General features: G+C 38.4%; 1 protein-coding gene across 1 annotated transcript; it reads right to left on the bottom strand.

The window, feature by feature from the left end:
• Positions 1-1,171: 1,171 nt before the first annotated feature.
• Positions 1,172-16,451, bottom strand: ppp1r14d (protein phosphatase 1 regulatory inhibitor subunit 14D). The gene is made up of 4 exons (XM_053510301.1): positions 15,937-16,451; positions 6,326-6,406; positions 1,706-1,738; positions 1,172-1,608 (listed from the first exon to the last, which is right to left on the bottom strand). The coding sequence occupies exons 1-4, from the start codon at positions 16,108-16,110 to the stop codon at positions 1,540-1,542; spliced, it is 357 nt and encodes a 118-aa protein (XP_053366276.1). The 5' UTR covers positions 16,111-16,451; the 3' UTR covers positions 1,172-1,539.
• Positions 16,452-16,691: the final 240 nt, after the last annotated feature.

Genomic DNA, 16,691 nt, shown 5'->3' on the forward strand with positions numbered 1-16,691 from the left:
ACCTGAGCCTCTATCAGTAAAAGTGGACTTTATATTAACTCGATCACCATTACTGATATATTGAACTTTCAGTCCTATAGCACACAGATATACCAGGGATTGATTTATGGTTATACTATCTTATAACACCTAAATGAGTATGGGATTTCTTATTAAGTCAGTTCTGTATCACTAGTCTTTGTTTTTGTTCTGTACAGTACTGTGCAAAAGTCTGAAGAGGAAGAATGTCTTTAAAGAAATACTATTTTAAAAAAAAGTAAACAGTACTGCATGTAAACAGGAACACATAACTCCTGTCTTGGCGTCCTTAAACTGGCTCCCTGTGCAGTTCACGGTCAAGTATAAGGTCTTGCTAAAAGCCTGAATAATCTAGCACCACTGTATAGTGCTGACCTTTTGAAGCCATCCAGTTCAGCGCGGTCTCTCAGGTCTGGTGAGCAGCTTTTATCTACAGTCCCTAAATCAGGTCGTTCGTGCCTTTTCAGTAACATTCAGTGGAATGAGCTGCCGCTGCACATTAGGCAGGCCTCTAGTCTTCCTATTTTTAAATCTGACCACAAGACCTACCTTTTTATAGTCTTTGGCCTTTAATACAATGTGACATGGTTTTCTACTCCCATGGTTTTTAATTATTTTTCTACATTATTTATTTATTGTTTCACTGTTTTATTTGCTTATTTCATGCAATGAAGGCGGACTTATTGTTGTTTGTTGTTTTATGTGAATTTTATTTTCGCATTATTGTCTGTTTCTATGTCTGCAGCCATTTTAGGACTTTGAGCAACTTTGTTTTGTTAAAAGTGCCTTAAAAATAAACCCAACATTGACATTGTTCCAAACCATTAAAATACATTGCATTGAAAAAGGATGTACTTTTTTCCCCATAACTCAATTTTTTGGGGATTAGTAAGAAATAAAGGGGGGGGGGGGGGGGCAACAATTGGACCTTTAACACATTTTTTTATCCATGTTGACACAAGTTGCAAGATTTGAAATGAACAACTAGCTTTCTTTATGTAAATGAGTCCAGTGTATGTACTTGGGGCACACTCGGTGTAGTGTTGGGTGAATGATTTATTTCATTCAGCTAATCCAAACCGTGGCATTTAATGGTTAATTACTAAACCAAGACAAAAACAATGTGCAACATAGTTAAGGATCACCAACAGTCTACACTTGAAAAGTATCTTTATGATCACATACAGTGTATTTCACAACAAAAAACATATAAATAGCCAACCAAAAATGTACAAGTCACAAAAAAGAAAAAAAAATTATAATAGACAATGCAGTTTTATCTATGATGCAACCCTATGTCTGCGGAAAGAAGTGTCATAAATTTACATAAACCGTAATGTTAAAAAAAAGAAAGAAAAAAAAAAATCTATGTCTAAACAGCTCCCTTGCCGTCTCATTTGTCAAAGGAAAATTTGATGTTTTAACATAGTTCCACCGACATGTTCAATTCTGTACAGGTAGATATGAGTTTTCAGACACACCGTTTTTCACATTATGTTACGTATGGTTTTTGACCTAGGACTATTTCTTAAGGGGCCCGGACATCTTGCGCAGGCCCTTCATCCGATAAAGTAACCCGTTGATAAAATCCTGTGAGGATAAAGAGACAGAAAAGAGAGATTTTCTTGTGTTTTCTTCATAACTTACAAAAACATGGATGATTAAGGTGTGAAGAGATGCACAGTACCTCTTTTGGCTTCCCACATTCTTGCAAAAGCTCCTGGTGAGGAGGAGGGAAAAAGAAAATTATTTTTACATCAAGTGGTTTAGCCATATGGTCAGATACACAACAAGCTTTTATGCTTTTCTTACTATGAATCATACACAGTATAACAATTCGAATTACAAATACATAGTGCATTGCTGGTTTAGAATTACACTAAGGTTTACTGGACCAAATGGCACCTTTAAATCAAAATTAGATGCTAATATTCTTCTAAAAAATATCTGAAAGGTTTGCTCTACTGAGAACAAGTCCATGTGTGGTGAAAACTTATGGTTATGCAGAAACCCTTCAGTAGTCACAAAGTGACATATGATGCAGTATTTGCAATAAACACCGTTGTCACACAGCCATCTTTCCCTGGTGCTTTCTCGTCTAGTTCTCACCAAGTCAGAGACGGGTCTGAATTACAAGGAAACATGGCAGTTATCCAGGGTGCATGAAGCCACAGTCATATACCTAACTAGTGTCCTATTCCATTCATCCTAATCACCGCACATGGATAGCATATGCCACATGTGTTATAAAGAATGGAAGTCACCTGCATCCTAACCTCAAAGGCACTCGGTATCTGTATAAGTTCACAAATAAATTTACAAATGTTTTTACTGATCCCCGTATAAGTAAAAGGCAAAAAAAATTATTTCTTGGTTACACTTATTTGCAGACTGAGAAATCTGCATGCTCCAAAGCCTACGAGCTTGAGCATCGCATGGTCATTGAACTCCATATTGTTTGGGAATGGTTCACACCATTTCCATATTGATGTGCAGCAACAACTGCTTCTCTAAGACCATTGCTTATGTCTTTCCCTCTTGCCATTGTGTTAATGCACACCTGAATGTTCCAGACCAGCAAACTGCCCAAACTTCTGCTTTTACAGAAGTCTGCACACCTGCTGGTGATCAATGGTGATTAACCAAGGGCATTTAAACCTTCTTCTTAATAGATTTAAAAAAAATAGGTGTGTGTCATGAAAAACATTTGTGAATCAAGTGACATTTATATGTGTGTCATGAAATACTTTTGTGAATCAAGTGACATTTATATGTGTGTCATGAAATACATTTGTGACCCATTTGTACAGTATGTGGTCATGAAATACATTTGTGACACACATTACATTTATACGTGAATTACTAAATATGGACGTGGATTATAAAACTGATCTGGCTCCATAAGTTAAAACCAAACCTATATGCCTCCAAAATGTATCTTTTACTCTTAAAGCTGAAATTATAAATCAGATCTACATCCTGCAATATTTGATTTTCTTTCTTCTATTTTATTCCTTTTCCAAACATGCTGTTTCAGTGTTTGTGGCTTTAAATGAATTTGCCCCTAAATGTTCCATTGAGAGCATTTTCTTAGCCAGTCAAAACACAGAGAGAAGAAACATTCATGATTGAGACCTTACTATGCTAATTATGACCAACAAAAAAATGGGATAATACATTTGAGTGTTCATTCACAAAGGCATTCTTAATGTTTAGCTATATAAAAGCCTAGCATTATCTCCTGTAGCTCTTTGAAATGGCACCCAGTGAACGACAGATGTACTGTAGGCAGAGGTACAGTACACTTCCACTCAAAAGTTTGGGATCACTTTCTAACTCCATGATCGTTCCTGATTTTTATTTCTTTCTACATTGTAAAGCAATGCCGAAGGCGTCCAAAATATGTACTAATATGTATCTGTTACTCATGATCTGTAAAGCCTTCATAAAGGCTCTGAGGTGTTGTTTGTTAATTGGTGTTTTTTGAGGCTGGTAACTCTAAATGAACTTCTCCTCTGCAGCAGAGTTTTGGTCTTGCTTTCCTGGGAAGGTCTTTATGAGAGCTAGTTTCGTCATGGTGCTTGATGGGTTTTGCAAATGCACTTGACAATACTGTTCTCGCAAGAACTATTCCAGAAGGTCTGACCTCTGTGTCCTAAAATAACAACTGACTGTTGTTGTTCCATAATTTCTTAGTTTTGAAATCCCCGGTATTGTTGTAGAATGTAAAAAATAGATCAGTAAACTAAAAAAAAAGAAATTTGCAAGTCATCCCAAACTTTTGAGTGGTAGTGTAGGTGGAGTTGAGCAGAGCAGGGCTGAACCAAGCTTTGAGAAGCCTTTGGGAAGGATCTCTTGGTATATGAGGTCACAATATTGAAAAATCTGATTGGCTTGCTCAGGCCCTGGCCAATGCAAAATTGGAAAATGACAAACAGCAAGATAGTGCTCTTTTTGTGTGTGAGTGACCTACTGAACCACTATCTGGATGTATTTACTGATAACTTCAAATCACCTCACTAAGTCTCTCGGGATAGGAGCATCTGCCAACTGCCATAAATGTAAATGTAAATTATTTTTGAAACCTGCGCCCTCCCATTCAGGGCTTCTTTGACGACAGGTTCAAAGTGCAACCCCAGTACACGAAGTAGATTACTTACATTTTATTTGCACACATAACCACACCTGACTCCATGCACAAACCAATATGGTACAACATGGTGCTGAGTACTTGTGAGCCAATCTCAATAACATTCCTGCACTGTTGTGTTGTGAATGATTGCATTCAGTGCTGTGGGAGAATATCGCCTGCCATGTGTACACATATACTGTCTACACATCACACGTTTGAGACCACACCACTAACACCAACTCCAGATGAATTCAATTACGTGATTTTTTAATCATATGTATACCAGTAAATGGGTGATAGTATGATGGGCACCAAAGGCTACACTGTACCATCAAGTCCCACAGAAAAACTAATATGGCACAAACTTTAGAAAAAAAATGCTGACTATGATAGGAACATATGCTACACCCAGTACATCTCAGCCTGCTGGGAATGGAGCTTAGCTGGCAGGGTATTCAAGGTTGATGATCCGGCTTTCAAAATACCCAGATCTTAATTATCCGAAGGAGTATCCATGGAATGCACCAGTCCGATCCATGGACGCCGCACCAAGCCCCCGGAGGTCTTGTGGAGTCATGCCCCCGTGGCACAATAGGAAAATACACAACAGTGGACTTAATGTCTTTGGTTTTAATCTAATGACTGATCGGTTTGTCTGTTTACACTACCTGGGTAAAATAAAGTCACCACCTGGATTTACTTAAGCAAATAGGTAAGAGCCTTCCATTGAATAAATACTGCAGTGATTTATATGTTTATGCTGGAAACAAGTTAATTAACTAATGCGGGGAGTATCTTCTCATGTCTTAAACAACAATGTCAGAGAACATATCTTGTGGTCATGGGTCAAGTTACTCAATATCAAAATTATTGTCCGGCATCAAGCAAAGAAAACAACTAAGGAGATTTCTGACACTACTAAACCTGGGTTAAGAAGTGTTTAACACATGAATAAAACCTGCAAGTATAGTAGTGAACCATCATCTTAAAGGAAGAAATGCAGTTGGAAATCAGTGTGATGAGAGATCACTTAAATGCCTTTGGTTTATAGTAAATTACAGCTTACTGCTGTAGATTATAATTATGTGCTTGCCAATAAAAGTAAGTCCAATCCGGTTTAAGCTTCCTTCTCATCAAAACGACAGTATAAAACAAAAAAAAGGTAAATCCTGCCAGACAAACATTTTTAAACATTCTATTGAATATATTGTATGTATGTATATTTTGTTTTATTTTTAGCATACTTATCTCTTTTGTTTTTTTTTTACTTTGTCTTTATTGCTGCTGGTCTCTGAGAGCTACCATATCAATGTTGTTGAATTATTACAATGCCAATAAAGTCTCTTTATCTCAGTTTTTATCTTTATAATATCATACTTTACGGTAAATAAGGAATGACTACCAATTATTTTACAATTTTCGGGAAACAAGTTTGTTATCTTATACAATTGTGTTTACTTTTGCATATTTTTTTGTACCTGGAATCTAATAAGATATTTTACAAGAAAAACCCAATTAAATGACACAAAAACAATAATTTATAAATCCACCTCCCACAGATTCGTCAACACTGATAATTCAGTGAGCTATGTAAATATACAATTTTGTATCTACAATACACCGCCTGGCAAAAAAAAAAAAAAAAATATACAAACAACATACACAACAAACAATACAAAAAGTTCAGTTAAACCTCCTTCTCCAACATTTCCATTTTGACTTTAGTGGTTGATAAAAGCATCTTATAACAGAAGTCCATGAGTGCTGGGGAAACTGCTATGGCAATAATAGGCTATAAACTTCCTATTTTTTCTCTTTAACTTTCTCCAAATGTCCATCAAATGCATGTTTGTTTTTGCCAAAAAAGTGTAACTTTTAAATTAACTTTCAAATTAAAAGTTTTGTTAAAGACTCAGGAAATAACAGTAATTCTGAAAATCGCATTTATTTTGTTTTCCAGTCAAACCATTTAAATGTAAAAAGAATAATGTTTTGTTGTTTGAATTGATTCCCCTTATCTGTTTGGGGGATTGAGACCAAGATCTGATAACATCTAGCAGCTCTGTATCAAAAATTTCAGTATCCAACACAGAAAATATGACAAACAGTATGGCCCAATGTAATATTGTCCATGAAGGAACATATTAAAGTGATAAAGAACAACTTAGGGCTTACATGTAGTCTGGTTCTTTGTTCCTCATCTGAGAGCTCCAGGAGGTCATCAATGTCAATCTCTAGCTCGGGAATCTCTTCCTCCTGGGCAGAGAAGAGCAGATAAGTAAAAAGCTTTGATACAAACAATACCTTTGGAACTTGCTTTAAACAAAAAGAAAAACAGTACCCAGTACTGTCCTCTACGGACGCGCATTGCATTCACAAAAGAAAAAAAAATCTCAGGAAGTATGTCAGAATTATGACTTAATATCTCATAATTTTGAGATCCTGATCTCATAATTATGACTTACTATCTCATAATTATGAGATAAGGGGGATCAAGATCTAATAATTATGAGATATTAAGTCATAATTACAAGTTAGTAAGTCATAATTATGAGATAATTTCTGTGTTTTTTTTTCTTTTGTGAATGCAATGCGCTACCGTAGTCCTCATCCATTAAAGACAAATATTTTTTGACAGTAGATTGACTTTGGTAAATTGTCCTGTTGACTGTGCTAAATTGAATACGTATAAAGATGGATGTGTGAATGCAGCACTGTAGGATTTGAAAATCCTACATCCTGGATTGAAAATCATCTGGGGTAAATTCTCCGACCTTGACCCAGTGTTACCAGATGAGCTTTCAGATCTATGACCCTAACCATGATTACTGAAGATTAATGAAGAACTACTGATAAAGTACTTGTCTTTTCAGTTTCAGAATGACTGAAAAGACACTGTGATTAATAGTGACACTATTTTTGGTCTTAAATAAAGAGATTTAGATAGAAAAAAAGTGAGATAATAAGTTTGGTCTTAAAGGAGGAAAGACACTGTGACTAGAAATCTCCATCCTAACTTCACAATAACCTGAGCTGATTTAATTGGATACTGTGACATGCTTTTAATTACATCTTGACAATGCATTCATCACATGCCATTTTGAGACACAAAAAAGTGTACAATGCCATGCAAATGACCAAGCCTAGAATCTAGGAATAGATAAAGATAATCATTGGGTACCACCTAAAGTTGTTATTTTTCAGCTCAATGACAGTTTCATGAGAATTTCCAAAGTTTTTATAATTTATTGCTGAAGGATACTATTTAAAATGATGCCAAACTTTTGTCTGAAAAAGAACTTTATTGGCATTGAGTGTTACTAATGAGCTCTTAGACAAAATCTGACACTGCAGCTTCTCTGCTTTAGTGAAGGGGGACTGAGAAGCTTCAGTGAGTCCTATAATGCATAGTTTGTTCTAGCTGATAAATGAACCATGCTAGATTGTACATTTTCTCACAGGAAAGCAGTCACTAATGAATCGGCTCTATGTGTTTTATGTATAGGTATCACGGCTATAATATTATAAGGTTTTAAATGAATGAATGGTAGGTAGAATATTAAGGTCTTGACATATTAACTAGTTGTCTTTGTTAAATGTTGACACTTAACATTTGTTGCAAGTATATTGCAAAATTATAATGAAAAATTTTCCCCAAAAAGTAAATCTACAGCATGATTGTTTGCACCATGCCTGAGTAGAACTGCTCCCCCAATAAACCCAAGCAGAATCGATGATGCTGTGTTTTAAAAGTAGAAAACCGTGAAATTACAGACTTAGTTTTTCTGTGAACTCAAAAACAGTCAGCTTTTCCTGACCCCCCAAAAAACAAGCAACTGACCATGCAGCTGAACTGCAACTTTACTTTGACTATAAGAGTCTTCAGTAAAGAATAAGTTTTGTCTTAAAACAACACTAATGCGTTAAAATTCACTTATACCACTTAAGCTGTTATTTCAGTAGTGTAAATATTACAAAATCCTAGTAAGTTTAGCTTTTCTAATTAATATCAATTGCAGGTGTTGACTGTTCATAACATTGCTTTTACTCAACATTTTACTTTGATTTCACTTAAGGTGCAGGTAATATGTCAGGCAGATATCTAAGTCCTGCAAAAGTTTAATTAAATTCTGTCCAGCAGTTGATTTAAGACACGCCCACAGTTTGACAGATGCACAGTAATCTGTCCCATAATTGGTCATAACTTCCCTTCTACTCAATATTTTGATGTCATTTATGATGCAGATTTAACTTTGGGCAAATACCTATTACAGTGTAATTGGATTGCGAGTAACTTGTTCTGCGAGCGTTGTACAAAATGAGAAAAAATGTCAAATAAATTTTACCTTAAACTCGCAGGGACCTGGAGCCTATCCCAGGAGGCAGGGTACATCCTGGACAGGGTGCTAATCCATTACAGGGCACACACACTACGGGCTATTTGGGAATGCCAATTAGCCTAACCTACATGTCTTTGGACTGAGTATGGAAACCAGAGTACCCAGAGGAAACCCACCAAACACAGGGAAACCTTTGAACTCCATGCACACAGAGCCAGGAATCGAGCCTGTCCAGGAATCGAACCCAGACCCTGGAGGTACAAGGCAACAGTGCTAACCACTACACCACCGTGCCACCCTTCCAGACTGCTCTGTTTGTATTCTTTTTAAAGGTAAAGTGCAGATAAATTTGTTTTATTTTTATTTTAGATTTTGTTTTATATTTTTATGATTATTTTTGGGTTGTAGAACGAATCCTCAGATTTTCCATAATTTCTTATGGGGGAGATTTGCTTTGATATATAATGTTCTGATAAACAAGCAGGCTTCCGGAACAAATTATGCTTGAAATCCAAGGTTTGACTGTACTGGCAAAGTTTCAATAAGTCCTGTCCAGCTAGTTTTGTATGACAAAATTCAGCTGGACAAACATATGAACATACAGACAGACAAATAGACATACAGGTAGAAAATTAGACTGGTTTGAAAGCGCCTTAAGAACCAATCACAAGCAGAACAAATTTTTTTTTTAAAAAGTCACATAATAATAATTAGTTAGCTTAGAAAATTGTGTTGAGTGCTGATGGTTTCACAGCCTCATCTCATGCTTTAAGTTCAATTCAATTCAATTTTATTTGTATAGTGCAATGGTCATTATCGCAAAGCAGCTTTACACAATCAAATGAAAATTATGGAAATGTGTATGAGTCAAAATGATTAGATTAAGTAACACACGCAATTAGATTCCAGCTAAAAACAGCTGTTTTGCTAGCTAACTAATAATAATGTTTAACAAAAAAAAAGGAAGCAAACCATTTATTCACTGATTGATTTATCATTTATTCACCGATTAAAATCTATGTGAAACTGAATGTCACAAGGATATTAATTTGCAGAAGTTCGATTTAATATCATAATATGAAATATCATAAAAAGCATCAAATGAAAAGCTACTTCGATATGTAGGGAGTATGGTCCCTTATTCCAAACACCAAGCAGTGAGTCATGAACCTGTCAGCACATTGGCAGAAGCTCATGTAAACTAGCAGTAATGAAACACAAGATCGAAACACATCATGGACGATTCAGAGGGAATTTGGAACGACTAAAAAGCAGTTATTAATAAGTATTTTTTAAGATAACCATGTTAGATGTATTTCCTTGCAAAAAACACTCTCATTAATGGTTTTGAATGTTGGATTTGGACCTGGCAGCCAATAAGTAATTAAGTCTCTTTTGTTGTGAGGACCGTGGCGGACACACTTTGTGATGTTCCACTCTTTTTGGAAGGGTGACCACAAGATTATGGAGCGTTTCTGTGGGAATTTGTGCCCATTTATTCTGTCGAGCATTTATGAGGTCAGGCACTGATGATGGATGAGAAGATCTGGCTTGAAATCTCCGTTCCAGTCCATCCCAAAGATGCTCGATGGAGTTGAGGTCAGGGCTCTGTGTTCGGGCCAGTCAATTCCTTCCACACCAAACTTATCAAACCATGTCCTTATACAGTAGTCCTTGCTTTGTGCACGGGGGCATAGTCATGTTGGAATAGAAAAGGACCTTCTCCAAACTGTTGAAAGCATAGCATTGTCTAAGATGTCTTGGTATGCTGAAGCATTACGATTGCCCTTCACTGGGGATAAGAGGCCTGATTAAAACCCCTGAATTCAATCATTAACAGGTTTGACCAAATATTTTTGTCTGTATAGTATACATGATTTGAACCCTGCCTGAGTACACTGCAGCTGAAATAGTGGTCTTGATCACGGCACGCTGATCAATGCCAGGGCACATTACAGAGGGTTCACATTACTTTACTTACACCACCGGTCTTTGGGTTCTAGTGTACTCAGGTCTGTGTCTGGGTTCCCTAAAGACATTGTCTTCAGTACAATGCTAAAAAGTACATTTAAATCCATGTCCACTCTTATGTGAGAAAACAAGATTAGCAGAATAATTGATGTTTTAATTATAATAACTAACATTTTAAGAACTTTAGTGCTATTCCTTACCTTGATGAAAGATGTAAATCATTTTCAAAAGCATTTAACGATGCTAGAAAGTATTTTTTATTAGCGTAATATGATCTGCATCTGTAGTGGGTCCTGCTGAATTGGCACTTATAAGGCTCTGAGGGCATTTGAAGATTTAAAGAGTTCCATCCATCTATCATCATCAATCTACAATCGGGCCAAAAATTATTATGTGGTGAACCTCCAGTGACTGAATAATTTATTTCCCGGCAGGCCTTGCAAGAACATTTAAAACATCATTTGTACTAGTGTTGAATGCTAATGTTTCTCTTCCTTAAAACTTAGTGCTTGCAAGGCAGACAAGCATGGTCCTAATGTCTACTACTAATCTTTCCAGCACTGCTTGCCACAGAATTAGACGCAGTTCCTACCATAAACATATAATGACACAGACGTCATTGATGTTACACTTTATGTGAAAATATTTGATGTGAGATGAAATGTTTTTTAATCCGACAATATTTGCTGTTCAGTTTGTAAGTGATGCCCCTAGTATTGCTTTCATATAGCCACAGTGCTTTTCAGCTGAGCTTCCATGATTTATTTATTTATTATACATGATACATGAAAATGCAGTCAGAGATGCACAGATCCTTTAAAGCATCCAATGAGTGGCTGAATGCATTAGAGATGAGCTTGAATAATTAATTCAGTGACACAAGGGACTGACGGTAAATGCTTCCACATGAAGACTTGACATACCCAGAGCGTATCCTTACCGCCAAGCCATGCAAAATTCAGCCTCTTTATCGACCATGTGGACAAATGCATTGCCACTCATGCACTGTGACTTAGCACCTAACAAGCTAAGTGCTTTCTAGGTAGAAAACTAGATGAATTTATTAGCTAATTGCTATTCCAAAAAATAAAAATGAGTTACAAGAGTTGTAAGGTATGGTTGTTGACAGGTTAGCCTCGTAATGAGAATATAGTCAGCTTACAGACATTTATTCATGCAAGAAAGATTTTTTAAATGATGTTCTGAAGGAAACGAGGGGCCAGGGGTAGCTCAGTGGTTAAGGCATTGGACTACGGTTCGGAAGATCCCAGGTTTAAACCCCACAACCACCAAGTTGCCACTGTTGGGCCCTTGAGCAAGGCCCTTAACCCTCAATTGCTCAGATGTGTAATGACATAAAAATGTAAGTCGCTCTGGATAAGAGCGTCTGCCAAATGCCTAAATGTAAACAAAGTAAGAAATTGTTCAGTAATATTGCAAGTATCTGAATCAGGAATTTAGAGGTCACAGCCTACAATAAAGTATTTTTTAAAATATTTTGTATATTAGCTGCACCACAAGAGGACATCAACCTCAACAATCAGCCTCTGACATTTTGTGCAAAAGTACTCTGCATGCATTACCTAAAGCACCAGAAGGAATGATTGCTTCATGAAACCTTTCAAGTTCTACATTTATATTGCCTGCTTTTAAAGGGTGCAATCACAATCTCAATTCAAACAGCAAAACCACTCACTCACTCACTCACTCACTAACTCATCGTCTTTACCGCTTAATCCTGTATACAGGGTCACAGGGGGGCCTGGAGCCTATTGCAGGAGACTTTGGCCACAAGGAAGGATACACCCTGGACAGGGTGCCAATACAGTACATCACAGGGCAATTTGGAATTGGCAGTTAACCTAATCTGAGAGATGAGCTTGGACTGTTGGAGGACACCAAAGTACCCAGAGAGAACCCACCAAGCCCTGGAAGCAAATTCAAACTCCATACACACAGAGACAAAATTGAACCTATCTGGGAATAGAACCCAGACCCTGCAGGTCCAAGGCGACAGTGCTAACAACTAAGCCACCGTGCCACCACAGCAAAACCAAAGACAAAAAAAAGACACTCATCTTCTATACCAATTTATCCTGTATTCAGGGTCGCGGTGGGCCTGGAACCATATGAGGAGGGATACACCCTGGACAGGGTGCCAATCCATCGCAGGACACACACACACATACACACAGTCACACACTCATTCACACACTATGGACAATTTGGGAATGCCAGTTACCCTAATCTGCATGTCTTTGGACTGTAGGAGGAAACCAGAGTACCCGGAAAAAACCCACCAAGCCCAGGGAGAACATGCAAACTCCGTGCACACAGAGACGGGAATCTAATCTGGCCGGAATCGAACCCAGACTCTCGAGGTGCAAGGTGACAATGCTTATTTAAAAACTACTAATTTTTTCTTCCAATTCATCCAGACCAGTCTCAGACATGTGAAGCAGAGAGAGCATTGATCAAGCAGTGCTATGGCCGTGCTGGCTGTCTGCCATTTCCAGTCCATACTACTAAAACCCATAATTCTGTCTAAAGAAACCAGTCAGTCTAAAGATAAGTATGTGGTTGCAATAGGGTGATGTACACCGCAGACAACATAATGAGTGTTTGTATTTTACTGCTTTGTCTATTGGCTCATAATCTCATAATGACATCTTAATATATTATTTGCAGCCTGCAACAATATAAAATGTTGTGTCTGTTTATGTTTATGCTTGACCTAATGGAACATTTCTACTGATTTAAAGCAACATGATTTCACTCTAAGAAAAAAAGAAGGTGACACTGTGTAACAAAAGCTCCCCAGTCTGTTCCTGAGCTCAGGGTTTTGTCTGTGTAGAGCTTCTGTGCTCGTTCCAACTACATTCCCTCTGGGTTCTCCAGTTTCCCACCAACCAAAAACTATCAATTGTAGCAAGTGGTGAATTAGCAAGTAAACAAGTATGTGCGCAAGCCCTTCCAATAAGCTACAATAAGCTACTTCACACCCAAAATTCCTGCGATAGATTTTGGATCTTCTGCGACCCTGACCAGGATAAAGCCCTTTACTTAAGATGAACGAATAAACATGGAAACAAATAAATGTGAAACTATGTTGGGATTTTTATTAGCGTTATGCTTGCCATAAAGATAGATGGAAAGAAAACATAAAAATGAATCAATTTAATAGAGACTGGACAGAATGATGACAGCACTAGACTTCCTCTGTTGTAAAAAGGTAACTTCAGGTCAGCTAGAATGTGTCTGTAGGAAAAAGATGAAAAATATTTCATAGGCGCTAGCTAGATAAAATATTATTGAAGAGTTTTGTAATAGTAAATTAAAAAGGGCTTATCACTGGTGGTTGGTTGAATCTTATTATTACTGGTGGTTGGTTGAATCTTGCTTGTTTATTTATGATTGGATGTGTGTTTGTGTGTGGATCCTCTGCATTAGGTGACGGTCCGGTCCCACCTTATCAACCGACTCCTAAAAACATGTCAACTTTTTATGGTTGGTAAAATTTAGTAGATGATCCATAATGTTGCTAGGTGGCACAGAGGCTTAGTGGTTAGGGCTGTACACTCAGAGGCTGTAGACGCAACCGCCCCCCACCGATCCAAACACACGCATTGGCTCAACATAGGCTGATTGGTGTGCTCAAACTGTCCATTATATATGACTGTGTTTTTAATAAGATGTGTATCCTCGTGCTCTGCTTGGAACGCCTCTTGAGTTTACTTTGATTAGGAAGCAGTTAAAGAGCAGTTCAGAATATGTCCAAAAAGTATCTTTTTACAATTTTAAAATAAGGTTTTTGTTTAAATATGAATTACATATGCCAACACGGTGGCTTAGTGGTTAGCATGGGTTTTCTCCGGATACTGCAATTTTGTATGAATGAAAACAATGGTCATCATTGGCCCAAAGGTCCCTGGGTGCACTAGAGAGGTTTCTAGATGGATGGATGGATGGATGGATGGATGGATTCCAAATACAGTGTAATATCATTTATTTTCATTCCAAGAGAAACTCGTATGATCAGACAAGATCAACAAACACAAGCTAGGTTTCACAAAATGAATCAAACTAAATTCACACCACAACAAAAGAACTTCCACACCTAAACTGTTCCTCTCTCCTTGTCAGCTGAAACCCATACGGATCCTGGCAGCTGCACGGTTCTGGCTGCAGCCTGCCTACTGACACTGTCACTCTGTCGAGAGAGCACTGATAATCAGCGGAAGGGGGAGTTAACAGACGGGAATCGGTGTTTACAACTCAATAACATGTAGGTGTGCCAGCCTCAGCATTTCTCCTTTCAGACTCGGTCCTAGCTTTCTAATGGGTTTAAAAATCACTTGGATTCAAACTGCAACAGTCTGGAACACAAACATCGTTAAGAACCGAATCGTAGTATTGTCATTTTTGTCTTTCTCGTGTTTTTTGTTTCTTTGTTGGAGGCAGGAGAGGAAATGCTGGCCCCATCACTGACGTTTCCATCATCACCATCATCAGTATTTGTATCACTCTATCAGGCTATCGCACATGGCAGCCGGAGCCTTGTTGCCATGGTATCCCACAGACAGCTAAGCACATTTCATATAACCTTTACAATTATAATGTCCCCTCACAGACACACACACACACACACACACACACACACATCTACTCAAGCAGAAGCATTGCCAGTTCAAGGTCTAGGAGTTTTCGGGTTGTAAATTCAAATCCCAGCCCCACCAAGCTGAGTGTTTAAGCAAAAAAATGCTCATCTACTCTGGTCTCAATTGTTAATCAAGTCTTTTTTTTTTTTCTTTTTTTTTTTTAATAATTTTTCAGACGAAATCAAAAGCACCAGCACACAAACACACATAAACACACCCAGTCGTACACAATAGGCAATTTGGGAGCACCAATCAATCTACAATGCATGGAGGGGGAAACCGGAGTACCTTGGGGAAACCCACAAAGCACAGGGAGAACTCCACACACACACACACACACACACACAAACTGGAGGTGAGATCCATTGTAAGTCATTTTGGATAAAAGCATTAGTCAGACGAGCAAAAAAAAAAAAACTATATCACCCATAAGCAATAACAGTCTGCTTATTTAATGTTATCTGGTAAGTTCGGTTATTGTTCCTGCCAGATCACTTAAGGTCAGATAGTATCACTCAACATGACGTGTCGTTTATATACGCTGCTGTGAGACAGCAGAACCCATCATTTATCAATTGCAACATCACGATCACGGTCCTACAGGGCAGAATTAGTACTTGAAGAATCCAGTGTGGGTAAAACGGGCAGTTAATTGATCTTCGAGAGCCATGCCTCTCTTGGGGTGTATTACACACTTTATTCTGTTGGATGATTTAGGGAACTGGTTCCTACCAAAATGCCAGAACGAACAAACAACTCGATCGCCACAGTGAGCAGTCTAGTATAAACTACCTCTATAACCCCCTCCGTCTCTCACCTCGCAGTCGAAAAGCAGGTGCAGCTGCCCATCGATCCACTCCTCGATGTCCAATCTCCTCTGGAGGTCTTTACGGTTGTATTTCACTGTTAGTTTGCCCAGCTTGCGAGGCGGGGGCTCCTCCTCTTTGGTCTGAAACATCACCCTGGACTGGGTGCCTGGTTCCGACGCCATGGCTGCCACGGCTGCACACAAACCAGGGAAAGCAGTCGGCGAGCCGTCTCTCTCTCACTCTCTCTCTCTCTCGCTCTCTCACTCTATCTTTCTCCTTCTCCCTTGCCCCCACTCTCCCTGTCTCCCTCCCTCTTTCTTTCTTTGCCTGGATCTCTTAGAAGCGCTCTTCACTCACTGTTCAACAGGCTTTCTATTTCAGCTCTTCTTGCCTCTATCTGTCTTTCAGCTACTTCCACGCTCGCCGCCTGTTCTTTCGAAGGCTGGTAATGGAAGACACCTTTGTGTGTGTGTGTGTGTGTGTGTGAGTGTGTGTGTGAGTGAGCGAGCTAGAGAGAGAGAGAGTGTTGTTTCCCAGAATGTTTTATGAGAGTCCGTGAGCACAGGTCACAGAGGGACTGATAAGCTGAGGAATATAAGATGAGTGACAGAGGGCAGGAAGTGTCCTGACAAACACCCAGTTTAATGTTACCTCACCAGGGCACACAGCGTGCGCTGTAAAGAGCTTAATGGAGGGGGAAATATTGCATGTTGCTGCAATATACAGTATCAGCCTACTCTGTATACCCACAAAGCTCTGGGAT

Source organism: Clarias gariepinus, chromosome 13 (assembly GCF_024256425.1).
Source record: "Clarias gariepinus isolate MV-2021 ecotype Netherlands chromosome 13, CGAR_prim_01v2, whole genome shotgun sequence".
Classification (NCBI taxonomy): Eukaryota; Metazoa; Chordata; class Actinopteri; order Siluriformes; family Clariidae; genus Clarias; species Clarias gariepinus.

What these genes read in the sequence shown, in the direction of transcription:
- ppp1r14d (XM_053510301.1), bottom strand. Translation starts at nt 16,110, where the DNA reads ATGGCGTCGGAACCAGGCACCCAGTCCAGGGTGATGTTTCAGACCAAA. An exon ending in AACAAAGAACCAGACTACAT is followed by an intron (nt 1,739 to 6,325) that starts GTAAGCCCTAAG and finishes CCTCCTCACCAG; the next exon opens with GAGCTTTTGCAAGAATGTGG. An exon ending in AATGTGGGAAGCCAAAAGAG is followed by an intron (nt 1,609 to 1,705) that starts GTACTGTGCATC and finishes TTATCCTCACAG; the next exon opens with GATTTTATCAACGGGTTACT.